General features: G+C 39.5%; 1 protein-coding gene across 6 annotated transcripts; it reads right to left on the reverse strand.

The window, feature by feature from the left end:
* Positions 1–629: 629 nt before the first annotated feature.
* LOC116230739 (toll-like receptor 7) lies at positions 630–24351 on the reverse strand. 6 transcript variants are annotated; one of them, XR_016460181.1, is made up of 5 exons: positions 23989–24351; positions 23077–23260; positions 20448–20504; positions 16401–19857; positions 630–1304 (listed from the first exon to the last, which is right to left on the reverse strand). XR_016460181.1 is itself a non-coding variant. In XM_090125632.1 (4 exons), the coding sequence occupies exons 2-4, from the start codon at positions 23077–23079 to the stop codon at positions 16717–16719; spliced, it is 3201 nt and encodes a 1066-aa protein (XP_089981758.1). In that variant the 5' UTR covers positions 23080–23123; positions 23989–24351; the 3' UTR covers positions 15781–16716. The 6 variants fall into 6 exon arrangements, 4 of the variants coding, with proteins under 4 accessions (XP_089981758.1, XP_089981750.1, XP_089981775.1 ...); XR_016460182.1 differs by lacking the exon at positions 630–1304 and adding an exon at positions 1315–8499; XM_090125632.1 differs by lacking the exon at positions 630–1304 and having other exon boundaries at positions 15781–19857; positions 23077–23123.
* Positions 24352–27497: the final 3146 nt, after the last annotated feature.

Below are 27497 nucleotides of genomic sequence, written 5' to 3' on the forward strand. Positions count from 1 at the left end.
ATTTAGATCAACAATGCACACTCCTTTTCTGGCCTTTGTTGTCTCCATTGTCTGACCTGAATTGTCCCCTTATGGCATTGAAAACAAAGATGGAAATGTTAGCAGCAGTGCATGAGAAAATGAGTACTGTTCTTTCTCATTTTGAGCGTCTGTTCAACACAAAAACAGATTTAAACCTTTACAGCATGTTTATGTGGAAATTTTCAAAAGATTGGTGAGTCTTTACAAGTTTGTATAAATCAAAACTGAAATATTCCAACTTTTTCAAATAAAAATAAGACTGTATGCCACTTGCAAGAATTGTGATACCTTACTAAATGTGGTAAGTTTGCTGAAAGACTCTCATGTTCCTGCAGTACACCTCATGTCCTTGGAAACTGGCTGCATGAGTTTGACTTGTACATTGCTGCAGAGTACATAAACTCTATCTTTGATAAATCCTTTCCAGAATTTAAAACTGTCTAATGACAAGAATTTAATACCAAAATTTCCTCAAGCAGACTCAAGTACCAAAGCAAATATATTAACTAAAATGGGAACTCCATCAAGCTACCTGCAGAATAAATACAGGAACAATTTCTTTTCAGAGTATGTAATTGGATATCTTAAAATCAGGAAGTGAAAGAAGGATTAAAGGGAAGTCTGAAACTTTTGATGGAATCAAAAACTATGAAACAGGAACCAGGTGCTATGCAATTTTTTATTGTTGGTGAAAGGAGAAGGAAGATAAAGTGAAAACATGAGTATAGTGGCATACAATTAGTCCGCAGTATAAATGAGCCAATTCTGAATTTAAAAGATCTTAAATCTGTTCATTAGAGAACAATACTGCAGGCAGGACTGCTCTGCATCAAACTCAACGTCAATACCAAGCTTGCAGCCAACAGGGCAGCACCTGACAGGACAGCTACATGCAGCACCAGCTCTGTTGCAGAGAATGCAGAGTAATCAGCTACAGAAAGGTCAACCTCATGAATGGAGAACTGATTTTTGTGGGAATGTTCCAGCACAGTGTGAGGAAAGCAGAATCTGGCCATAAGTGGGGGAGGGACCCCTCTACAGGAAAGAAGTGTGGCTATGAGTCAGATAGGTTTGTTCTCTTTGGTCTGCCTCCTCAGTTTTAAATATACTGACACCAAGGATTTTCTGTAGCTGTGAAGGCCTTCTGGATGTGCATTAGCAGTAGCCAATCAATCCTTGCTGCACATGCGAAGTGGTGCAGGGCAATCAGTCAAGAGCATGCAGATAGCATAAATTTGACACCCGTGTAACAGCTTCAACATTGCTGGGAAACATCAGATGTCCTGCAAAAAAAAAAAAACAACCCTCCGTAGTTTGTTAGCTCACAAGCATTAAGTCTTACCCACACAAATATTACAGATGACATACACTCTGTATTTCTTTGCAACGTCCACAACATGATCATCTTCATTGCCAGAGGGAGGATCAATATTTACATTACAGATGTTTGCCAGCTGTGGGTTGTAAGCAAACTTAGCAGCTAGCCTTGTCTGCCCATGTGAGACATGAAGTTCACAGCTTGTGTAGGATTCATTTGTTAAAATACAAATGTCACAAATTTCATGTTTTCACAGAACTATAAAATCACTGATTTTGGAAAAGACCTCAAATATCATTCTAGCCCAACCATCAGCCCATCATCGCCATGTCCACTAACTGTCCCTCAGTGCCACATCTATAAGTGGCTCTTGAACACCCCCAGGGATGGTGACTCCACCACCTCCTTGGACAGCCTGTGCCACTGCCTGACTACTCTTTTGGAGAAGAAAACTTTTCTTGATATCCAACCTGAATTTCCTCTGGCACAACTTGAGGCTGTTTCCTCTCATCCTTTTGCTGTTACCTGGGAGAAGAGTCCAACTCCCACCTTATCACAATCAGTGCAGTGTGGTCTCCACTGAGCCTCCTCTACTCCAGACTAAAGAATCCCAGTTCCCTGGGCTGCTTCCATAAGAGCTCTGTTCCAAACATACCTTAGCTTTGTTGCCCCTCTCAGAGTACACTCCAGGGCCTTCATGAATTCCTTTGTAATTGGTGGGGAGAAAAGAGCATTTCCAAAACATAAACCATCTCCTTCTAATGCAAACACTGCAACAAGGTAAGATGACTACAGTTGTGACATTGCATACAGAAAGTCAGTAGGTCTGAAAATGGCAGCACAAAACTTCAATGAAAGGAAAATTTATGACATTTCTGTTTTTAATAGCAATCTATAGTATTGAGGATCACCAATTAAAAATTCTTCAATAATTCTGCCCTCCCTCAGACAGCTGTCACAGTTCCATGTTCACAGTATTTCCACTGACCCTTTCTTACATTTCTCATGGGACAGGCACTGTATTTCTGCCACTCAGACACTCTGCACCCATCTGCTGGCCACAGCTTTGCCCATCTCTCAGGTCCTTCCTTCTGGACACATCAAGACCTGTTTGTCCCCTTTTCCTTTCGGTGAAATGAAAGCTCAGCACTTTCTGGCCAGTCATGCTGCTTCTCAGATGTCCTATGGAATATGTTTGGTTAAGTGAATTCTTGTGGATGGTATGAGGGCTTCTCCAAAAGTAACACCTAGTGTGCTATTATGTTGCTCCACAACATCAGAAGCGGATGTTGGTGGTATGGCAGTAGAGGCTGACCCTTTCTACCAATATTCCATTACATGTTTTTACCATGAGACAAATGGCAGTAGAGGGGCAGTCTGACACAATGGCATCTGACATGGAAGTGGGAATGAAGTAATGGTGTGGCACTGAATCCCTCCAGGTGGAAAAAATGGCACCCAGTGACATCCATTGACAGTTGCTGAACTTTTATGGAGACCACCAGTGATGTGAGCTCAGTGAAGCAGTGGGTGGTGCATTTCAGCAGAGACAGCAACAGTGGGTCACTTCCAATGGTGCAGGTTGTTATGAGCATGGCATGCAGGGTCTTGTACTTCACTAGTGAAAATGCGTGGCTTATGGTCATTACTACATTGAAAAAGAGTGTTTTCTTGTTGAGAATTTGCTTTATCAGTGTTGATGTGCTCTTTATATCTGTTGTAGTTTCCATGGAAATAAATAGGACGCATTGTACAGTTGCAAGATAGGAATTTTGTCTTTTCTGAAATGAACAAGCGTGATGAAAATTGTTCCCTTTTCATTTAAGAGAACTTCTCTAATTTCCACTGGGAATGTTGATTTGTCTGAGCCTTGGAGCCGCTTACAACTCAAATCTGGATTTAGTGATCTGCAACTCCATTAGTCAACTCAATAGAAATCATATCAATTTTGTTCTGTTTCAGAATCAGAGTATGAAATAGCTGTGTGAAATTATATAGTAGACATAATTGCATATCTGTCTTTAATCAGTTCTAACTCAAGCAGCTTCATGGATTTAAAGTAGCTAAGTTTTTCCCAGATGGGAATGTGTACTTTGTTGTTATTGAAATACAGTTGAGTTAAGCTCTTTGGCAGATTTTCAAACGCCCTCAGAGAGATATATAAAGGATTATTATAAGAAGAGTTCTAACCTATATAATCCTATATAATTTGTTTCCATTTTGTCATATAATAAAAATATACCTTTCCCTGAAGCTTCATTTCTGAAGGGAAGAACTTCCTAGTTAAAATGTTAATGATGGAGAAATCTCATTCAAGTTTAAATGAGAAATCTTTAATTCAGGAATGTTTTCAATAAATATGCCAAATCTACCACTAAAATATATAATTTGTAATAGCTGCAGTATATTACTTTGAGATTATGCACCTCTTTAAATGCAAAATAACTGGTGTGTTCAATTTGCTAAGAGATGTAAATATCACATTAGGCGAAAGATTAATTCAATGTTGTTGAAAGCCTCACTACAGTATTTGAAGAAAAAAGCAAACAAGCTACACCCTTAAGAAATTTAAACTCATTTATATTAATGAAGAAAATATTTTTCCCCAAATCCAAGATACTTTGGTATTGTTTACAGTGTTGATTATCTGAATAGTACATATGCTCTTTTTATCCATCAGATTATGTTAGTGATGCCTGTGACTTGAGTTTCTCTATCAGCTGAGGGTAATCATTTATACTTATTAAGAAAAATACTATTTCCCCTTGATTGTGGGAATATATGCTTTTTCTTTCAAGAATAGGTCTGCAAGATTATCTAATTCCTTGTATACATGCCTGTCAGTTTTTCTAATGAAGTTTGGACCAAGATCAAGGACATTTACTTTTTTTAAGGGTAAACTGAGGTTTGCATATGCTTTGTTTAGCTCTTTGAAAATGCCCTTTAAGCACATAATTACTTCAATCATAAGTTCATATGCTGCAATGATATCAGGGTTAACAAGTGCTGAGAAAGCTTTAGATAATGGTATTACATTTGCTTCTGGTAATTGAAAGATAAATCCTCTTCCACAAGAGTGCATGAACTCTGTATGAGCTCTTCGAAGGCTATCACCCATGTGTAGTAATCATCCACAGAAGGGAGATTTTTACAGCTCTGCCAATTCTGAAAGCAGATGGCAGGTATTTGGGGAAATGTAATGCTAGTCAAAATTGAAATCTTTGTTAAGGATGCATTTGAATGGGCTTCCAGAGCTGTGTTCACATGGAAAAGTAGCGCTGAGGCATTAAGACTTAGATCAAGGTGCTGCAGAGAAATGGATAAGTAGCATGGCACACGTGTCAGGTTACAGTGAGACAGTGTCCGCAATGTCATGTTGGTGAGAGTGAGAAAGTCCCATATAGTGTGGGAAGAGATTTTCCAGAGCAGATACCATAGCATCAGTTTTCTTCCCCTCCTATCTCCTTCGATTTTGTTGTGCTCAGAAACAGTTGTTATGCACACAGTACTGCTTGTCACAAACCTCAACCATGTAACAGTAGGTGGAGGACCTCCAGGTAGTGTGTTCAGTACTGATTGAATTTCAAATATCATTTCTTTAACTTTTTTTAAGTTGATAAAATTGCCTTTGATGTACAAAAAGGCTGGAGACCTTTCTTAGTGTATTCTTTAGGCTTAACGTATCAATTCCAGTCCAATGTAAAAATCTGAAAGTTCTAAAAGTTGTCAAAAAACACTTGAGTAATCCCTTGAATGCTCTTAAACTGTCATGATTTTAGGATACTTTATTTCTTTAGTTCTCCCAAGCCTCGCTTAAACTCAAAGCTCAGTGATGTTGCTTTTCACATACTAAAATAAGGAATTACAGTAGTGCAGACGAAGCAGTGTGCCCATCATCTGTATTAAAATGGCCAGCGTGAATATAGATTGTATTCTGGTCATTGACTTGTGGGCAAATACCTCCACATGAATAAAATATGTAGGGAACATTTGCATGAGCTACTGCAAGTCTTCAAAGACTCTCCAGTAAGATAAGAAGTAGCCTGAAGGAAAAGCTTTTATGATGAAAAATGTTAAGAAGTCAGTATCTTAGTGTAACTACTATACTAGTTGCTACATAATTCAAAAAATGTTTACATTTACAACAGATGCAGAAATAAGCTTGAAATATAGTTCAATTTGCTAGGATGGCTCTTCCTACCCTACACTGCAAGGCACAACAACACAAATTTAAAATAACCTAAAGCATTTTCATGATGAACAGAAAAAAAATTAAATATGGATTCATGCTGAAGGAGATAACTATTTATTTGTAGAAATGACAAATAAATGGTGGTAACAAGTTTAGTGTTTTTTCTGCAATGAACTGAACAAGAAATGCCTGTGGACTTGCAACGTAAGCATGTCTCTTCTTTATCCATTTAAAATGATATGAAGTTGCTTCCTGGATATACTTTGATTTTGTGTAATATGCAACATGCAATGTGCAAAATCATATGCAATATGATTTTATTTAATGCATAGGCATATGGGTGCATATGAAATATCTCAAAGCGAATACTGCCATGAGAAATTTTATCATCTAAAATGAGGATAAAGCATAATGCAGAACATAGGCATCTGAGATTAATGTTGAGTCCATTTGTTTGCTCTGCAGAAAGAGTTCCCATGAAACAAGAAGTGGAAATAAGATAAAGGAGAAGGTCAATAAAAAGTATAAAGAAAAATAAGAAGTAGAATCAATAAGTTCACTTGCTGGGTGGGCAGGCACATGATGATCAGCAGGCAGGGGAATGTGGGGATTTATTGAGAACTAACCATCTCTAGAACAGGAATACATCAGATTCAAATTCTGATCATGCTGCAGTTTGTATTGTTTCATTCTGCCACCATACAATTTCTATTCAGCTATAGTGGAAGAAATTTTCCAGACCTGTGCATGAAAAATAACTACTATATTGCTGAGACACAAGAGCTACTCTGCTCTGCTGTGTATTTGGCGATGTATTATGATCCATTATGATTAACTTTGATGCCAGGGGGAAGTTCTTTACAGAGAGAGTAGTAAGGCACTGGAACAGGCTGCCCAGAGAATCTGTGGATGCCTCAACCCTGGAGGTGTTCAAGACCAGGTTGGATGGGGCTCTGGGCAGCCTGGTCTAGTGCCAGATCTGGAGGTTGGTGGCTCTGCCTGTGGCAGAGGGTTGGAACTTGATGATCCTTGGGGTCTCTTCCAACCCAAGACATTCTATTCTATTCTATTCTATCATATTCTTCATTAGGGAAGAAGAGAGAAAGAGAGTGCAAGAAGTTACCAGAAATTTAGGAATTTATGAACAAAAGTAAATGTAATTTTAAACTTAAGATGTATATATATATGACCAATGCATCATAGTTAAAAAACACATAGAAGATTTGGAAATTAGTGTGATGCTTTCATGGGATCCATATACAGTTATCTTTCATTCAGGGGTTCTTTGTGTCTGCAGTATTCCATAGTCTCTGCTCATCCTTCTTAAGCTTACTTTCTTCAGTAGAAAGGCTGAGAAAACAGTCAAGCCTGGTGGCCTAAAATGTGACTTTTGGTTTACCCAAGGAAAGAGCTTTAAGGAGAACCTAGGAGTCCACAGCAGATGGTGGCAGCCCAGCTCTTTCTGGAGTTGCTGCTTGTGGCAAAAGCTGGGCTGGGGCTCCCCAGGCTGCTCCCTCCTAGCTTTGTCATGCAACACAGCTGCTTCCATCTGAAGCAAGCTGAGCATTGCTTCTTTTACCTCTCTGCTCATTGTGCCACTTGCTAGTTCAAATGTCTTCCCATGAGAAACTGAAAAAGAGGAGCTTTATTTTTTCTTGTTTGAAAAGCAGAGCTGATTTATTCAAGAGAGAGAAAATTAAGAATTGATTTGATCATAACTCAGGGATAAAAAATGGGGGAAAGTGTCTGTAAGGAGCACATTCTCCAGTCTACTAGATGAAGGGATAGAAGGGGAAAGATGAGACCAGAGAAATACAAAAGAGAAATTGTGTTTGCATTTCTTTTTTTCAAAATGATGAGAAGGCATTAATGGTGGAATAACCAAATACAATTTAAGGTCTTTAGAGCATACTCATCTTGGATAATATACTGTAATATAGGAAGTCTAACAGTGAACAATAGGTGTCATGCTGATAAGAAATGAATATATTTCCATAGTAGATAATGCAGAAGTTGTATTAGTTTTGAATAAAATATACAGTTGCAAAAGAAGCTCAGTGATTAAAAATAAGTGTATAAATTTCTGTAAGAAACGGATGACAAAAAAGCCCTCCGTTCTCCCTATATATTTCTGCCACTCACTGCGTGTAAAATTACTAATACAAGAAAATACTTGAGAACTGCTCCAGTCTTAGACCATCAGTTCATTTTTTGTTCCTGAGAATAGAATGTTACTTCAAGAAAATGTGTTTGTTTTGCACTTTTAGGTTCTTCTTTCTTTAGAATTATTTATGTATTTAGCATAATTTATGGGGTTTGTGTTCTGGATTTTTTTCCTACGAATACATTCCACCACATTCTTTCCGTGAAATTTGTTGACGGATTATTCAAAATAGGTAAAATTGAGTTAATATGACATCAAAAATTACTTTTTTTTCTTTATAGCTGAAGGTGTTTTGGATATACGTGTATATGTACATATATGTCTACATACGCTTACATAACTGCTATGGGATTAATGTCTTTGCTTGAAGGTCAAGAATCTTGAAAAGACTGGATTTCACCTCAGAATAGGATTTTGTTCACAGAATTTCAGCCACGGAAAGTAGAAGTAAATTGTTTGGGAAGGAGTGTGTCTTCAGTCTGTGTTTGCAACTTGTTTGTCCAATAGAGCAAGGGTTGCTAAAATCCTTTTTTGAAAGTTGCTGCTTTTGCATCACAAACATGAGTTCAGAATAAACAAATGAGCACACTCACAAATGAGTGACTGTGTTTCTACCAGCCCTCAAAATATGTTCCAAGATAACTGGAGAATTAAGAATTATGAGATTTTATTATGAATGGGATGTAGCATCCAGCTGCAATGTTCAAAAGCATAATCTTGTCTGAATACAATTCATATATTCAATATAATCCACATAGACCTGTGGATCTCAAATATTCTGAGTCAGTGATGGGTCAGAATAATCTGTGAACAAGAAAACAAGAATATAAGGTAAAAATTCATTTGATTCAACTTTCAGGATTTTTTCCTTCATACACGGAGAGCAATTTCAAAGAAATTGCACACAATTGAAAGTTGAACATTATCAGGAAAAACACAAAACTGGGAATGTGTTTTTAAGCAACACCTACTTCCGGAACCTCTCATTCTTGTGAAATTATTTTAATAATATTAGTTAAGTATGTTAGGCTTGCAGATATCACTATGCGGAGTACAGCACAGATAAACTCAGTAGCTAAGGCAGTGAAAATGAACATAGATTTTAAAAAGAAAGAAAAAGTTCAGAAAAGAAAAAATAACGGAAACCTTAAAACTTCAGTTGTGCAAGTTTACTTCAGTTTCTATGATCATATAAATCCACTGTTAATCCTTTTATCATACCATTGCCAGGAAGAGCCTGAAACATTCTTTCCTTAAATGTTCCTGAGTGAGTTTGCACTGGCAAATATGATTTTTATTTTGTGTATGTTTCCTTTAAAACAGCATAGTTATCTAGGTCTGCTTTTGCTCAGAACTCTGCTATTAGCAGTATGCCTCAGTAACAATAAAGGAAGGAAAGAAAAGAACAAATCGATAAGGCCACAGGTTTATATCATTGGTTATTCTAATATCACATCTTCAGCTGCGTATGTTGAACAAAAATACTCTCCCACCAAAACAAAACAAAAAACATTTTTATGTAACTTAACAGGACTTTCATCTACCTCAGCACAACCTCAATAATCTCTACACACAAATTACAATTTTCTCTCTGTGTACACATTTGATTCTCAGGTTAGCTATATTTCTAAGTAAATAATCCCATGTATAAGTGAATGTGTTCATTAACAAGCAATACATGCAGGTTGCTTTTACAGGTTGGATGGCTACATTCACTTTTCCAGTTTCACCATCAGCAAATGAACGATGTAGAAGTGGATTGACTTCTCTGTACAAGTGGATTGACTTCTCTGTACCTTTTCCCATTTATACTGCTGGAGATAATGGTGGATGAATGTGTATGTCTTTTGCATTTAGACACACAATTTATCTTCCTAAATTAGGAGGCTAACTTCCACACACAATCGATGACGATGAGCTACAACAGAAGCAAGTGGGAAGAACTATAACCTGAATGACCTAATTATCTTGTTCAGCTTATTTCCATAGTTAGGTACCTTCAGATCAACATTTAGGAGAAGAAGAGGCAACCGGTATTCAGAAGACAAAAAATTTTTGCTGTTTTTGATACCCATTACCCAAATGTGAGATCTACTACAGAACAAGGTTTCCTGATCTTTATGGGGTCTTTTAAAGATTCTAAAGTTATTTTACAAGATATCATGTTTCCCACAAAGTATTCCAACTTCATATCATCTGAACAAGGATGTAAGATAATGCTATGTGGAAATTAGACCTGTTTTGACTTCCAGAGGTCCTTTCCAATGTAAATCATTCTCACAGAGAGTCAACTTTAAATTCTTCACATGTGAAGCAAAGTATACATTCATACAAAACTATAATAGAATCATAGAATCATTAAAGTTGGAGAAGACTCTAACATCATCTAGTCCAACCATCCACCCACCACAAATACTGCTCACTAAACCACATCTCTACGTACTTCCTCTACCCTTTCCTTAAACATCTCCAGGGACAGTGATTCCATCATCTCTCTGGGCTGTCTGTTTCAATGCATTGCCATTCTTTCAGAGAAGAAATTCTTTATAATACCCAATCTGAATTTTCCCCGGTGCAGCTTGCAGCTATTCCCTCTAGTCTTATCACTGCTACCTGGCAGAAGAGGCCAACACCCATCTTGCTGCAACCTTCTTTCAGGTAGTTGTAGAGAGCAATAAGGTCTCCCCTGAGCTTTCTCTTCTCCAGATTGAAGAATCCCAGTTTCCTCAGTCACTCTCCATAAGACTTGTGCTCCAGGCTCTTCACAGCTTTGTTCCCCTTCTCTGAACACACTACAGGACCTCAATATCTTTCTTGTAATGAGGGACCCAACACAGAATGCAGTACATGAGGTGCAGCCTCACCAGAGCTGAGAGCAGAAAGACAATCACCTCCAAGCTCCTGCTGACTGCACTATTTCTGATGCAAGCCATGATGCCATTGGCCTTCTTGACCATCTGGGCACACTACTGGCTCGTGTTCAGCTGAGTGTTGACCAACATCCTTGGATTCTTTTCCTCCACACAGATTTCCAGCCACTCTGCTCCAAGCCTGTAGCATTGCCTGGGGCTGCAGTGCAAGATCCGATGCTTGGCCTTGTTAAACTTCATCACTTTGGCTCCAGCCCATTGATCCAGTCTGTCCAGATACCTCTGCAAGGCCCTCCTACTCCAGACAGATCAATACTTTCACTCAACTTGGTGTTGTCCGCATATTTACTGAGATTGCACTCAATTCTCTCATCCAAATAATCAATAAAGATCTTAAACAGAATGGTTCCCAATATCAACCTCTGAGGAACAACACTCACTACCAGTGATCAGCTGGATTTAAACCAGTTCATCACCACTCTCTCTACGCTACATGCATAGTTACATGCCAGTTTTCACTGAGTTTCATTTAGTTTTCATTGTTCTTCTTGTGCCACAATAACGATACCAATATATCCATAAACATTGCATTTTTCTGCTGATAGTACTAGAACTGTAAAAATGTGACAAATTTGCCAACATTCTCCTTCCCTTCTCTTCTTTCTGCTTCTCCCTACTCCATGTGTAGTTGTTTTAGGCCGTGTAGACTAAATACCAAGTGCAGTCATTATGTGGTATAATGACGAAGAACAGTTTTGGTTATCACATTTGCTGTTTATAATATTTCTGATATTTTTCTGTTCACATGATATTGAGGATCAGCTTGGCACTGGCTGCATATGTAAATCTGGAGCAAGATGATGATTCATGTAACTGAAGGCATCTGCAGTGTAGTGGCCCACATCTGACATACTCACCAAAGGAACACTTCATGGCTAATGGGGAGAAATCCTACTTTTGGTGTGGAATTACTTTGACTCACCTTAAGCCTCTGAATTAGGATGACATAAGTGATATTTGTCAAATACCTCTATCTCACCTCTGAAAGGAGAATGAAGTCTAGACCTGTTAATGCAGCTGTAGATGTCTACCTTTAGGTTAGTCAAATATCATTACACTCTTCTTCCTCACTGACTTCACACCAGTTCACAAGATATACCACTATAAAACCTCTCACTCTACAGTGCTGTATAAGTTCAGTCACTCCTACACCAATCATGCAAGCAATACCCAAAGTTCTTTGCCTCAGTCTTCACTGGTGGCCAGGATTCCAGTACTTCTCCCGTCCCTGAGCCCTGCATCCCTACACCTCTGGGTGGGGACTGGGGTGGTAAATACCCCCCCCCCCCCCGCTGTGAGGACAGAGCAGGTCTGAGACTGCCTCATGAGACTGAATGTGTACAAGTCTATGGGGCCAGATGGCGTGCATCCCAGGGTTCTGAAGGAACAGGCTGAGGTGGTTGCCGAGCCACTCTCCATCATATTTGAGGAAGTCGTGGCTGTCTGGTGTGGTCCCGGATGACTGGAGGAAGGGTCACGTCACTCCCATTTACAAGAAATGGAGCAAGGAGGACCCTGGGAACTACAGGCTGGTGAATCTCACCTCTGTGCATGGGAAGATCATGGAACAGATCATCCTGGATGACATGCTTGATCACATGAGGAATAGGTGTGTGATCCATGACATCCAGCACGGCTTCACCAGAGGAAGGTCATGCTTGACCGATCTGGTGGCCTTCTGTGATGGAGTGACGGCATCGGTGGACAAGGGAAAGGCGACCGATGTCATTTACCTGGACTTGAGCAAGGCCTTTGACATGGTCCCCCACCACATCCTTCTCTCCAAAATGGAGGGATGTGGATTTGATGGGTGGACCACTCGATGGCTAAGAAACTGGTTGAAAGGCCACAGACAGAGGGTGGTCATCAATGGCTCTGTGTCCAGGTAGAGGCTGGTAACGAGTGGCGTCCCCCAGGGGTCTGTCTTGGGACCGGTGCTCTTTAACATCTTTATCAATGACATCGATGATGGAATTGAGTGCATCCTCAGCAAGTTTGCTGACGACACCAAGCTGAGTGGTGCGGTTGACATGGTTGAAGGAAGGGATGCCATTCAGAGGGACTTCGAGAGGCTAGAAAGGTGGGCCTGGGTGAACCTGATGAGGTTCAACATGGCAAAGTGCAGAGTTTTGCACTTGGGCTGGAGGAATCCCAAGCATCCCTACAGACTGGAAGGAGAGGTCCTTGAGAGCAGCCCTGTGGAGAAGGACCTGGGGGTCTTGATAGATGAAAAACTTAATGTGAGCCAGCAGTGTGCCCTTGCGGCTCAGAAGGCAAATGGTATCCTGGGCTCCATCAGAAGAGGAGTGGCCAGCAGGGATGATTGTCCCCCTCTACTCTGCTCTTGTGAGGCCCCATCTGGAGTACTGCATCCAAATGAGGAGCCCCCAGTACAGAAAAGACAGGGAGCTGTTGGAGAGGGTACAGAGGAGGGCCACGAAGATGATCAGGGGACTGGAGCACCTCCCCTATGAGGACAGGCAGAGGGAGCTGGGTTTGTTCAGACTGGAGAAAAGAAGGCTGTGGGGTGACCTAATTGCTGCATTTGAATACCTAAAGGGAGCCTACAGAGGGGAGGGGAATCAACTCTTTGAAAGGGTAGATAACAGCAGGATGAGGGGAAATGGTTTTAAGTTGAGGGAAGGGAGATTTAGGTTAGGACGTCAGGGGGAAATTCTTTACAGAGAGAGTGGTGAGGTGCTGGAGCAGGCTGCCCAGAGAGGTTGTGGATGCCCCGTCCCTGGAAGTGTTCAAGGCCAGATTGGATGGGGCCCTGGGCAGCCTGGTCTAGCATTAAATGAGGAGGCTGGTGGCCCTGCATGTGGCAGGGGGGTTGAAGATTCATGATCCTTGAGGTCCCTTCCAACCCTGGCCATTCTGTGATTCTGTGATTCTGTGATTTATGAAATGACTTCAAAAACCAACAATCAATCAATCAATCAAACAACAATAAAACAAAGAAATATTAGAACAAACTCAGTTGTCCTCTGAGTAATCTTTAGCCTGAAAAACATGCAAAGTCCTGGACAATAGGCGGCCTTCTCTGAATATATCCTGAAGCATTTTAAGAGAAGGATGTAGGCCTGTTTCAGCTAATTAGAATCATAGAACCAATCAGGTTGGAAAAGACATTAAAGATCATTGAGTCCAACCACGACCTAACCATACGACTCTAACTGTAACAACCCTCTGCTAAATCATGTCCCTGAGCACCACATCCAAACGGTTTTTAAACACATCCAGCGATGGTGACTCATCCACCTCCCTGGGGAGCCTATTCCAGTGCTTAACAACCCTTTCTGTAAAGAAGTTTTTCCTGATATTCAACCTAAACTTACCCTGGCGCAACTTGAGGCCATAATACATCCTCTCCAAAGTGCCACAGAACACAGAAATAGAATGAGGGACGCAGAAATTATCATTTTAGCTTAAAATAGAAAGAGAGATAGAAATTGGTGTTTCAGTCTTTCTCATTCTCTCCTTATTCCCCTGCCTACATGTTTATTTGCAGGAGAAAAGCACAGATATTCCAAAGTGTTTTGCCACATGAAAGTGGCAGTGGGCTCTATTCTCTGTAATGAAGGATATGTCTGAGAGCACTAGCCCTAACATTGAGCAGTACCATGTCAGTAGATCACTTGATTTCCACTTCAAATCACAGCACAGTTCAACATCTCTCTCATATACTCCCAAAAGGGTTCATGCAGCATCCTTGGCCTGTCTGTGGTCTTGCACTACAGCATGAGTAAGTCCCTTGCCACACCACAAGGTCAGAATTTTGTATATATACCCATTGCCACTCATTGCATACCCATCCTTTGGTCACTTCTCAGTAAAAGAGTAGAAAATACTTCGCTCAACCTCAGGTATGCCAAGCAATTTTATGCCCTGGCACTATCCACTCAGGCTGAAAAAGAGAAAACTGCTCTGGACAGAAGTGCTTTGGGGAGAAAGGGAGGCAGTAACCGAGGGACAGAAGTTCTTAATTTAGCATTCCCTTATGAAGAGAGTTGCATTAGATCTCACGTTATTCTATTTGCAGACACAGATTGTTTAGAATTACAGATACAATCCTTACAAGGTATTACTTAAAATATAACCATAAACACCCACTCTGCTAACTAGGCCCTCCTCTTTCTCAGGCTTCAGATATTCATCAATAAAACTGTTGCGACAAACTGGGAGAAAAATAACTCTCTTATTTTCTGTAACATTAAGTGAAGTGTGTTTTTTTGTTTTGATTTTTTTTTTTGTGTTTGCATTCTTGTGTGCCTGGTTGCCTAGAACTAAATCAAAAAGGAGTTGTTTGAGGAAAGGTCTGGGCAGAAATATAGGTGAATAAGTGCAGGAAGCAGCTAAGTAGGTTCTAAGCAGTAGTGAGGCTTTGAGAGAGATGAGAGAAGCTGTCCAAACTGTACTGTAGACAGAAGTGCAAGGTGTAACACACGTAAGTTTATATTGTCATTGAAAAATCTCCAGCTGAATTACTTCCATGTGTTTGTATGAGGATGCGCTATGAACTAAAGCAGGGAGCAGGCTCAAGTATTTATTTTTCTGAATGGTGTTTCTTTTCCTCTTTAGAATGTGTCTAAAGTCAAGCCCATTCCCAGTCACACTTTCAACAGCTGCTGTGGGAAATAGACCTGCTGGGAGAACAAGGAGGCAAAGGAAGTTTGAAGATGCTCTGGAGCAACAACAATATGGCTAATGAAACAATCAGGTGGGTGCTATCCTTTTACAACTTGGTCTTACATGTTTTGTACTTTGATTGTGTTTTGTTCTGGAGAAAGTCTGGGCAGCCAGAGGCAAATGAATCAGTCATTTTGGCATGGTCCCATGTTCCAGCACTGGCTAGACATGGTTCCAGTTCATAAACACTGAGGGCCTTGATGGAAACAGGGAAGTTGCGCTTCTACAGCTGACTCACAAGACTGGAGAGAAAGTTTGAGACTTCAGGAAGCAGATAGCTCAGAAAGCAATCAAGAAAACCAGTGAAATGCAAAATGAACATATCGTTTGGAAACTACCAGTAAATCAAAGGATTTCTATTACACCATAATGTAGCCATTGTTTTTTGCTATTCTTTCCATCTCTCTCAACTTCTTTTTTCCTACCTTCTTTTCTTTCTCTTCTCTCTTTTCCTTTGCTTTCTTCCTTTCTTTTTTTTTTTTTCTTTTTTTTTTTTTTTTTTGCTTCCCTCTCAGCCTATCTGCTTGCTGTCCTTCCTTCCTTTTTTACTCCCATGTGCCAGCTCCATGCAAAGATTCCCTTTACCTTGTAATTCCTCCTGATCCACAGCTTGCAAGCTCTTCTGACTTGTTTCTCTTCTCTCACACTTTCCCATTTTGGTACATGCAAGTTCTTCAAAATCTTTTCCAATTTACCACCTTTGTGACAATGCAGCAGTGGGAGATGGGAGATCTCCCATACTACATCCAAGCTTCTGCCCTAAGTCCCACCAGCATATCATCTCCCCAGTGGCTAGAGCTGTTGCCCCCTCAAGCAGAATTGGTAGGCTCAGCATCCATGAGTTGCAAAGTTAATCATGCATACATTTCCCCAACTCCTAAACATGAAATTCACTTAAAGTATTTTCTGAAATTAACATGTTGTGTTTTTTCCTATTTTCATAAATACACACAAATGCATTAACAATATTTTTCAATTAAATTACATTTACTCCAACAGTGATCCAAACAGCAGCAACCTCAAGCATAACTGAACTCCTCCTGGCAGCTTGGGAACTAGATTGAGCTGATCAATTGTCTCACTTACATTTGACCCAGCCAGGTGATGTCAGATGTTCTCCAGCGAACTGAAACTGGGAGTGGTGACTCTGTTGCATCTTCTCTTGCTGCAAATGCTGAATGAGGTGTGCAACAGTTAATCATCTGTGCTGGCATCAGTTTATATTTAATGTCGTCATAGCAAAACAATGCAATTATTATCTTTGGGACAGATTGTGCGTTTCATTTTTGGGTATCATATCACCATTATATTTATTCTCTCCACTTTCACATTTTCTCCATAGCAAGTTCAGCATCTTTTCCTCACCACACATAGTAACAGTATTTTACAGGGAGCAGTAAAGCTAAACAGTTTCCTGGAGAAGTTTGTTGTAAGCCAGAGTGTTGTTCATAGCTATGGCATTTTTCAGACACTGCCAGAAGTAGGGCTGAGATCGAGGGTTAGTTGGCCATTCCAGAACAGAACTTCTGCACAGCCTCTTCCTCAGCTGAACATATCGGGACTTCTGTAATACTTTCTCAAGAAATATCAAGATAATCACATCAATTTTTTCATCTAGAAGTCGTTGGTGGGCCATGTAAAATGTTGTCTTGAAAGTGCCACTCTTAATATACTTGTTGGTCAGCACAAATATGGTCTTTTTGCTCAGTTGAATACTCTGGGAAAGGTTGTCAAAGACTGGCTGTCCTGGAAGCCAGTCTCTTTCTTCCAAGCATAAATTGAACTGCCTGGCTTTTTGATCTTCCAGCTTTTCAACCAATTCTGTCATCACCCATTCATTCACAGCCAGATCAGTATTGTCATAGGCAATAAAAGCATCATAGCAGGTGTCTGGTGAAGGTAAACGTCTATAGCCTTTCAACTTGGCAGTGCAGTAATGATAGCTATACCACACATCCCAGAAATAGAGGTGACTCATAACTGCAAACATTATTAAACTTAGGACAGCTGAAGTTGATAAAGCATACATGATCAAATAGGATGTGTCCAGCTCACAGGTATTCAGATCCAGGAAAACCAAGCTCCTTCCTTTGTGTGCCCCTGGGCCAGCACAGGTCACATCTGTGGCCAGAAGAGGAATTGTCACGTGAGTCTGATTGATCCACCCAACAAACCACACTGCATCACAATTGCACTTGAAAGGATTGTTGTGCAAAAGCAGCACCTTCAGGTTGTTTATGATATTTTCAGGGAAGCTAGATCTCTTAATTATTTGGATCTTGTTTGAACTGAGGTCCAAGTATGACAATGTAATGGCACCTCTGAGAAAATATTTGGTTATCCGTGTAATACGGTTGTTTCGGAGTATCAGTTCTTGGAGAGTTGAAGTGCAATTGGATAGCTTTCGGGGAACAGTAGTCAGAAGGTTATTGCTGAGGTCCAGAGTTACTAGCTTGGTCAACAAGTAGAGATTTCCCCAATTGAATGTCTTCAACCGGTTACTGGTTAAGTTTAGTATCTTGAGTTCTGGAGGCATAGCTGAAAAAACATCAGGAGGTAAGAAGCTGAGCATGTTAGAGGAAATATCCAGTTGTTCCAGTTTGGTCAGATTCTTGAAGAATGACAGATATTCGGTCTTCCCATCTGCCCAAAAAATATCTAAACGATTTCCTCTAAATTCTAAAGTTTGAAGAGATTGACTTTCCATCCCCATGCTAATAGAAGTAGAAATCTCATTCTCATTCATCATCAGCTTCTTCAGGTAGGCCAAATTTTTCATAAAACTAAGCACGTGACTAACACCTTCTGCCAGAAAGTAATGTTTGTTATTGCTCAGATCTAGAATTTCTAAAAATTTCAGCTCATTGAAAGCAGTTGAATATAGCAAATCAATCCTGTTGTTAGAAAAATCCAGATATTTCAATCCAGACAGGTAGTAGAATTCGCTTCCATTTAAAGTTTGACTTATGGCATTACCTGACAAGTTGAGGCATTTGAGGAAACTGAGATCCTGGAAGTCTACAGAGTTAACAAAAAATATATTGTTTCTGCTTAAATCGAGAGTTTTTCCATAACTCATGCAATCTCCATTGACTGAAGGTTGGTAGGAATCAGCCTCTTTGTCTTTGGACTTGCAACTTCGACCATACTCATCATACCTAAAGTAATGCATCTCTTGTAAAACTTGCCTGCTGTACTGCTCTACTGTAATTGTGGGGTCAGAGCAAAATCCATAAAAGTTACTTTCACCTGAAGAAGGAGAAATTTTATTCACTGAGAGATCTATGATTTTGAGAGCTTGGAATTTCTTGAACACTCTTAGGTCAGCAATTTTAATAAAATTAGTGCCAAGATCCAACACTGTCAGATTTCTAAGACTGAGTAATGGATCTAGATTTCTTTCTCTCAGTTCTTTAAAGACATAACCCTTGATTCTTAGGGTTTCCAGGTTAGAAAGGGAGGAAAACGTCTTAGACAGATTCAAGGATGGAGAATACATCTGCAATTCAAAATTAAAGGACAGATCCAGCTCTACAAGACTGGGGATAAGCTTCAAAAACTGAGCGTCTCCAATCTCCTTTATGAGGAAGTTTTGGGAGAGGTCAAGATCTTTGAGATTCTTGATGTTTTTAAACCAGCTGCTTGGTATACTCCGAAGAGAGTTACTGTGAAGTCTCAAAATTCTTAATTTTTTCAAGGAATAAAAAGCCTTTGAATGAATCTTAATTGAGATATTAGGGCAGGGAGTACAAGGATATGGGGCGTTATAGCAACGTGGGCAATTGCCACTGAGATCAAGAATTTCTAGGTTGTGAAGGGTACTTAAATCATGTTCCTGAACCTCTTGAATTCTGTTATTGTAAATATACAATTCCTTTAAAGTTGAAGACAAGTTGGGTGGAATAAAAGTTAAGTTGTTAGACTTCAGGGACAGTACTGTCAAATTTTTCAGATTCAGAAAGGCTGTTTTTTCAATTTCAAAAGAAACATTGCATGGATTACGGTAGTAACAATTCTGTCCCAGATACAATAATTCTATATTTCTGAGCTCTGAAAAAGTGTTTTTTTTAATAGAAAAAAATCTGTTTGCTTCCAGACTCAGCAGTCGTAAAGTAGCAGGAAGACCCTGGGGTATTTCTGACAGTTGGTTTGCATCCAAATACAATGACTTCAGTCTTTTCAGAGCAGCAAAACTGCCATTCTCAATTGATGGTGGTGTGCTGCACACGCTATCTTTTGGCCCCAGTCTGGCAGGCACGCAGTTGCATCTGAAGTCAATCTCCACAAGGTTTTCTAGCTGAATAAAGGATGCTGGAGAGATATGGGGGATATGGTTAATAGTCAGGGTCAGGTTAGTAGCATTTCCAGGGATCCCTCTGGGGACTTCCGTGAGGTGACGATCGCTGCAGTCTACTCTCACAGTACCTTCAAAGGCTTCCACATCACAGGGTAAAGTTTTGGGAAACCAATGTCCTGATAGCAGCATTGGAAATAAGAAGAGCAAGATAATCAGCAGTGCATTTGACATCTTTGCATGACGTACCTAAAAATAAGGAAGTAGGGAGGTGTTAATCAAATGCAATGGCAACAAATGTCATAGGACATGTATTGGGGCAAACCAAACACATGGCTAACCTAGCATCTTGTCTCACACTGTCCAGAAATGGATGTGTAGGAAGGATTCTAAGTCTGGGGGAAGGCATGTATTGACATTTCCTCAAATGCTCTTTTTTTCTCTATTATAATTAAATATTGCACTGATTAGACAAATATTACTCTCTAAATAGTGAATCATAAAGAAATTAAGGAATCTGCTAAAAAAAAAAAAAAGACACGGTATGTAGTTAGGTCCGTTTCTGTGAATTTTCTTTATTTAAGGGTAAGCAGTATTAGACAGCTAGCAGAATGCAGCTGTCTAATATACATAAACAAGCAAAGTAAATTTTCAGAAGGAATTGAAACAAAGAAAAAATAGCTAGTTAAAATCTAGTATAAAATTTCAAAAACACACAAACAGCTGCATGCCTAATTCAAATTTCATGCAAGCATTCTTCAGTTGTTATGAGCCAGAACAGATGCAGGGTTGACCAAAACCAGCCAATGAATGTGCTTCAATATTTAATAGCAGCTTACATTTTCACTGTCCAATAAGGAGAGAGAGTCCAGGGGGACCCAGGACTTCCTGTAGGTCTAAATATAAAAATAAAAGGTATTTAAAATTGAGTATGTCTCTTAAAAGTGTTATAGTAATTCAATACATACAAGGACCTGCTCACTGCATAGACAGTATGGGAAAAAACTACTGAGAGTTTCCTTAAACATGTTTTGTATATGACATAGATTAACTGGGACTTCCTGTTTTATGCTCTGTTTACATACAATAGTGTATCCTTTCAGTATGAAAGTGTTTCTTTGTTATTTCAGATAACAATGCTAAATCTCCTGTTCATCTATGTATCTAGAAGAGAGCTCTACTGACTAGCGAGGCAGCAAATGGAAGTGAAGCTAGATCAAATCTCTCACAGCACTGCATTTCTGCTCTCTAGATTCAACAACAAGATAGAATCACTTCAGGGATTCATTCAGTGAGCTTTTGAATACAAGGCCTCAGTATGGATGGAAAAATGCAAAAGTCTAGTGCAGATCTTGAGTTCTCTATTTTTGGACTTGAAAATTATACAATATTCTTAGTACTGGAAGGCTTTCCTCCACTATGATCTCTTTTCCTTTTCTGAGGAAGAGCTACAGAATCTTCTTTTCTTCAGTGAGTCCACGGAAAATGGAAATTTGGTTAAATATCCAGATTGGTAGCCATTATCCAACATTTTTACAATTACTCAAGGAAAGCTGCCCATGAATTCCAAAGCAGTGAGTCATATCTCATTATCTTCAATTCTTGTGAATCATTAGTTGTATCAAAATAATCTTCATTTGGTATACACTAGTTCATTTTAGAAACTCACCCAGACTGAAGACATGGATCTGATCATTCACCAGTGTCTTCAGTACAGTCTAACCAGTCAACTTTACAGGATGCTTAACTTTTCTAATTTCCTAACATAGACAAGCACTTGAATGAAAATGATGAATAAGAATTATCAGAGCAAGATGGGAGCTAATATGGAGAAGATAAAATACATTTGTTTCATTTGACTATCCTACATTTCTTTTTAAAGACTTCCTTATTTCTGAATTAACGTAGAAGAAAGTGGGAGGGAGAAGAAGGGACAGTACACAGAAAACTGAGGGTCTGTCTTGCAATAAAAAGAGACATTTGGGTACGTTATTGTAAAAAATCTGCCTTTCTTCTTTACAAGAAAACACACTGAATTATTAATGTAATGACTAGCAAAAATGCTAAGTAACAGTGCATTTAATTTTATTTACTGGTGCTATTCAACTAAATCCATGCCATGACAGCAAGCCTGGGAAAAAGAATGGCCTTGCCAACCACTGGAATCTGTGTTGAGTGGCTATTTTAAAATAAGGAAGGAAAACCTGCTGTAAACCACAGGTTTGCTGCTGTTGAGGAAAAGTTAGTCAAAATCAAGGTTTTGGGGTTTGCTAAGTTAAACCCCTCCATCCAAGCTCTAAATCAGGATTTGGACAACATGACATTGCTGCCTAGATCATTACCAATTTTCTCTGTGCATTTGTACTCAGATCCTACACTCGGGGACTAAATTCTAGGCACTTATCCATATTCCTCAATGCAGTGCCATCAGCCTGGACTGCACTGGTATATAGGAGTAAGCAGGGGAGGAGGGTGGGGCCTCTCTACAGAGGGAGTTGCCTGGGTGTAGAGGCACTGCACTACTAGTGGCCTGAAGGCAGGTGCAATGAATTTGGGACATCAAAGTCTTCAGGAACATCTTTGAAAGATCCTTGTGGTGTCAAAAAATTGGCTACAGAGACTTGTAAAATGCTCAGATTTTGAATGCACACCTGCTGCTGTATTTTTAGGAATCCAGGCGTCTTTGCAGAGCAAGCCTAGCTCTTACTCTCTTTGCATTTCATTTTTCTGCAAAACTTGCATCTCCATGTCCCTCTAATGTGTTATTTTGCATGCAAATTGTTGCAGTCTGGTGCTGTGTAACTGTTCACATGCAACACGCTTTGTGCCCAATACTGTACTAGAAAAAAATAAAGAAGACAGATGAAATCAAAAGAAATAAACAATCACAGAAAAGGGGTTGGAAGGGACCTCTGGATATCAGAGTCCACTCCCCAGCTAATGCTGGTTTCCAACAGTAGGCAATGCTGACTTGTGCAAAGTCCTTGCATTCAGAAAAGTAGTTTAAACATATTAGTTTAAAAGTACAGCTAAGATACACATGAGAGTTGTCCTTTTCTCTGTGATCTATGGTTTGTTTATAATTTCAGAAATACTTCTATTCCAATATTAACTGAAGATATGCACAAATCCATAACTGAATTCCATCTGATTTGTGGTGTTCTTCAAATATTCAGAAACAGCAGGACTATAAGTGTTCCTTATGCATTTTAAAAGGTGAAAGAGCAAAAGGCCAGAGAGCAATGAGCAACACAGGAATTATAGCTAGTAGAAAACACTTCACTCTACTCTTCCCATAGTACATTAGCATAAAACTCTCATTGCCTATCATTATTAAAACTGCAACTTATAGCCACCCCAGCAAGTTTGGACATTTAAAAGCAGAAATAGAGAATATACTCTTGAAAACTTTTCCCAGCAGTTCCAACCCAAGAGCACTAACAACTTTAAAATGAAAGTTTCACCTACCATTTTCTGTGTGCTGCCACCTCTGAAAGATTTGTCATGAGAAGAAACTGTAAATCAGAGCAGGAAAAAACAGCATAAAAGAGGTCTTCACTGGTTCAGATCCCGTAGAAAGGAGTGGCATAAATCACTCAAGACAACAGCAGCAACCACTGCTTTATCGTTCTTCTCTTCAGCTGAACTGCAGCTTGAGAAATAATTAAACATGAAACAACTGCTGCAATCCACTTCCTCAAATATCTGGCTTTAAAATTAAAACAGCACTACCTCCGTTACTCCTCCACTCCTCATAAAAATAACTGAGTACTCATATTTTTTCCCGTGTTGCTCATAAACCCTCGTGCTGTTGCAACAACAGGGTTTTTTTGTTGTTGTTTATTTTTCATCTCAAGCTGAAACTTTCTCTGTTTTCTGCTACTTCTGAGCATGCTTCTCATTTTAAACTCCATTGTTTACCTGTCCACAGTGTTAGACTTCAAGGATCTATAAAGACTCCAAGATGCCACAGGGAACCCCAAAGGAGTACAATTGTCAAATATTTGGAATGAGAAATTGAGGTTAATCAGACAGGAGGATGTGTTACGCAAGGGCAGCATTCACTTCAGGCAATATAGATTTGCAGAAGCTTGAGTTCCTCTTTTTTTTAAGTGCAAGTTCTATGACCACAAAGAGACAAAGCGAGCCTGACATTAACAGTATTTTAGATTTGAAAGTTCAATCATTTTTTTATTATTATTGAAGGTTCATTTCTGCTGCTAACAGCTTTAAGAACTGGCCTTTAACCGAGACCTGTAAGCAGATAAGTCTCTTTAAGATGAATTCTTAGTGTAAGAATGTCTATTAAGTGAATGAGACTTTCAGAAAGGGAACCAAAACAAAACAGAAAACCAGAGTAGAAAGTGAGCTTTAACTTACCTGTAGCTATTCACCTTGTTGTAAAGCAAACGTGCTTAATTAATTGCGTCATCGTACATAGGAGAATGGCAGGGAGAATGGCAGGGCAAAACTGCAGTTGATTATTTCAAGAATCTAGACGCGTCTCTGGAGCATTACACTGGAACAGACTTTAAGCATGAAGTGCTTCATGCCCACTAACATGAGTTGCACGTCAGTTTTCTAAGGCACAGTGTGCAGCCACTTAACCCAACGACTGTCTATGGCTACTCAGGGCCTTTGGAAACCTCTCTGGCAATCTGCAGCTTCAAACTTTGAAAACTTTGATAGCTGTCACATTGTGCCTCTTTCGGACTAAGACTGATTTAATTTTTCTCATGTTAGGAACTGCCTTTCACTCAGCCAAGAGCTTGAGAGTTTCAATTCCGTGCAGAGTGAAACTGCAACTTTAGCTGAACACAAACTGAATCGCAAAGTGTGATTTTTTTTTTTTTTTTTTTTTTTTTCCCAAGCTAAGAAATATGGTCATATTTTCCTATGGGTGACAGAGTGACATAAGCAAGGGGGAGCTCGGGATTCACAAACTTCAGAGCTATAATTCGTTTCCTAGAGGCAGAGGGAGTCACTAACTTGCTGAGTTTTAAAGCACAGGTTTCCCTCAGACTTTGTGCAAAATCTCTTTGGCCTGCTGTGAAACACAAAGTAATTGAAAGCAGCAAAGTCCTTTCTACTACATCAACCTGTTTGGAAAGGACACATCAGTCACAACGCATGTATTCTGCCACCTCTGTGAACAGAGAATGCAACTTAAACAAAGCAAGGGACTTTAACATCCTTCATTCTCTGGTTTGCCTTTCATTGAGCTTGAAATCAGACTGATGAATGTGGAACTGTTATGTGCTTTTTTCTTCTAAATCAAAACTTACAGAATATTGCTGTAGCTTATTTACAAAATCAGGATGCCACTGCATTTGCTTTAAAGCTGGGTAGCATATTTCAAGTCGTAAAGTTTTACATTAATGTATTTTCTCTAAAGAGATAACCCTCACGCCAATCATTATGATAGCACCCCAAGTATTCATGGTGAATATCCCTTTCAGTTTAGTGTTGCCTAATTTACCAAGGAAATTATTACAGAAATTGCTCAACTTTTAAAATAAATAAGCTGACTCCTTAAACTACTGCAGACAGATGTACAAAGAAAACCACAGAGAAAAATGGATAGCAGAATTGAGGAAATGATAACGAAATCATTTGCAGAAACTTTAAGGAGCACACAAACATAGAATCTCTGCTGATAGCAGTTGTAGAAATGCATTTGTAGACACTAAAAATAACCAAAACAGTAAACTGAAAACAACAGCAGAAAAAAACAGACTATACCAAGGATTGAGAGTGGCTTTCAGCATCACAGAAATAGAAATTCCTATTTCATTTCAGAAATTCCAATTTCTAAAAACCAATTGCCCAGGCAACCACTGCACCAAGATTGACCACCTGATGTTTTCAAATCAATCATGCATTTTCTGAAAGCATAGGTACTTGGCATTTCTGTTCCTGAGTATCCAACAAAGTAGGGAGCAGGCATCTAAAAACGCCCGAAATAAGACAGTTTCTATGCTCAGTGCTGTCTCTGTAGCATTTCTGTTCCCCTCTTCCTAAGGGGTCAGTAGGTAGGATAGGCAGAGGCATGACTTCTTTCCTCTGCACAAGGAACAGAAGTGCTAAGGCAGCAACGCTGGAAGAGCACAAATGCTGACAAATCACACAGCTGGCATGTTCAGGGGGAGTTTGGGCATTTATAGCTTGGATATCCTCCCATCCAATTTCTTCCTGGTGAAGTGCCTAGTCTACAGGACCATGGTGATTTGAAAAGCTTAATGTAGATAATCTCGCCACGGTATATGACATTTTTCTTAAGAAAGAGCTCTGAGGGAGTGCTAAAATAACTTCTGCATAACAAACTGAAACATGGACACTGATAAACCCAATCAAACAAAAAAGAAAGAAAATAGCTTAAGATTAGGCCAAACGATGGAAAGACATACAGATACACCAATCTATCAGGCTTTTAGAGGTGATGCAACCTTATATTCTCATTTATTATGAGGCTTCATATTGTTGCCTTTTAAAAAAAACTTTTAAGGCTTCTCAAGTAAATACATATCTATTTGTATATACACACATTGATGTTAGCTCAATTTTTGCAGTAACTACCTGGGAACTCAAATCAACGTTTAATAATCATTCCCTTCTTTTACCTTACCCTCCAAATACAACACAGCCCTAGAGAAGAGATGACTGAACCCACTCACAGGTGTCTGACTGGGATGAAATAAACTTTCTAATTGCAGCCTGCACATCACTGTTTTGGGTTTGTGACCAACACTGTGTTTTGCTGTTGCCAAGCAGCGATTGCAGCATTGAAGATTTCTCTGTTCCTCACTCTACAGGATTAGGCAAAGATGCTAGGAAAGGGGACAGCTGACCCCAGTTTACCCAAAAGGGACATTCTTTACCCTATGACACTGTGGTCAGGGATAGAACCATGAGGGGAAGTTTCTTCCAAGTAGCCGTTGCTCAGAGTGTGACTCAGGTACCAGGCTGCTAGCAGGAGGTGGCAACTGATTGCTTCTGCACCACATTCACCAACCACACTCCTACCAGCCACACTCCTATCTTCCTTATTAAACTATCATGATCTCCACTCACAAATCTTTCTCAATTTCTGTCCTTCCAAATCTCTCCTCCCACCTGCTACTGTGGAGTGAACAAGCAGCGAGGTGTGAGCCAGCCTGCCAGCCAACAGCAACCCACCTGCTGGCTAATAGAAAGGGACCTGTGCAGCACACATGAACATTCATACCTGTGCTCAGATACATTCCCAATCTCAACAACATAACCTGGTCCTTTGACGTTAAAACACTGGAGTCAATAGCAAAAACTTTCAGAAAGACTGCAAACTTTAAGTACTTTTATTGAGAAAGGCAGAAGTTTGTACTTCCCATTAGGGCAGCAGAATGGAACTAATCAAAACAAGTTTTGTAAATGGCAGCTAAAATTTCTAAATTCAGCTATGCAGTCTAGTACTTTTTTTTTTATCTCAAAATTTCTGTTCATAATTCCTACCTAACTGAACTCTGCTAACTAATCTTCATACAAAAATCCCCAAATGGGCCAGGGAACATTTAAAGCACTAAAAAAACCTTAAAATAATAACATCAAGTTTTCTACCTCCACAAGAGGCTATTTCTATGACTGCTGTCAAAATGGATGGGATATTTCAGAGTTCTTCGAATTCACCAGTAACTTCATGATCACTTCAAACGTGAAAGATGTGGCAGACACAAACATTACTGCATTCTCCTTTTTCTCTTTCCCTACCACCTAATCTTGTTAAATACAGTGAGTGGTCTTGCTTACAACAACTTGAGAAATAAAAGCTTCAGCTGTTCATAAAGCATTAATTCAAATTCCCATAGATATTTAAACATTGTGTCATTCTCAGACTGTATAAAGAAGGATGATCT

This window comes from Phasianus colchicus, chromosome 1 (assembly GCF_987193195.1).
Source record: "Phasianus colchicus chromosome 1, bPhaCol1.hap1.1, whole genome shotgun sequence".
NCBI lineage: Eukaryota > Metazoa > Chordata > Aves > Galliformes > Phasianidae > Phasianus > Phasianus colchicus.

Coding starts and splice junctions, on each gene's coding strand:
- LOC116230739 (XM_090125632.1), bottom strand. Junction 19,858..20,447: donor CCTTATTGGACAGTGAAAAT/GTAAGCTGCTAT, acceptor CCTTATTTTTAG/GTACGTCATGCAAAGATGTC.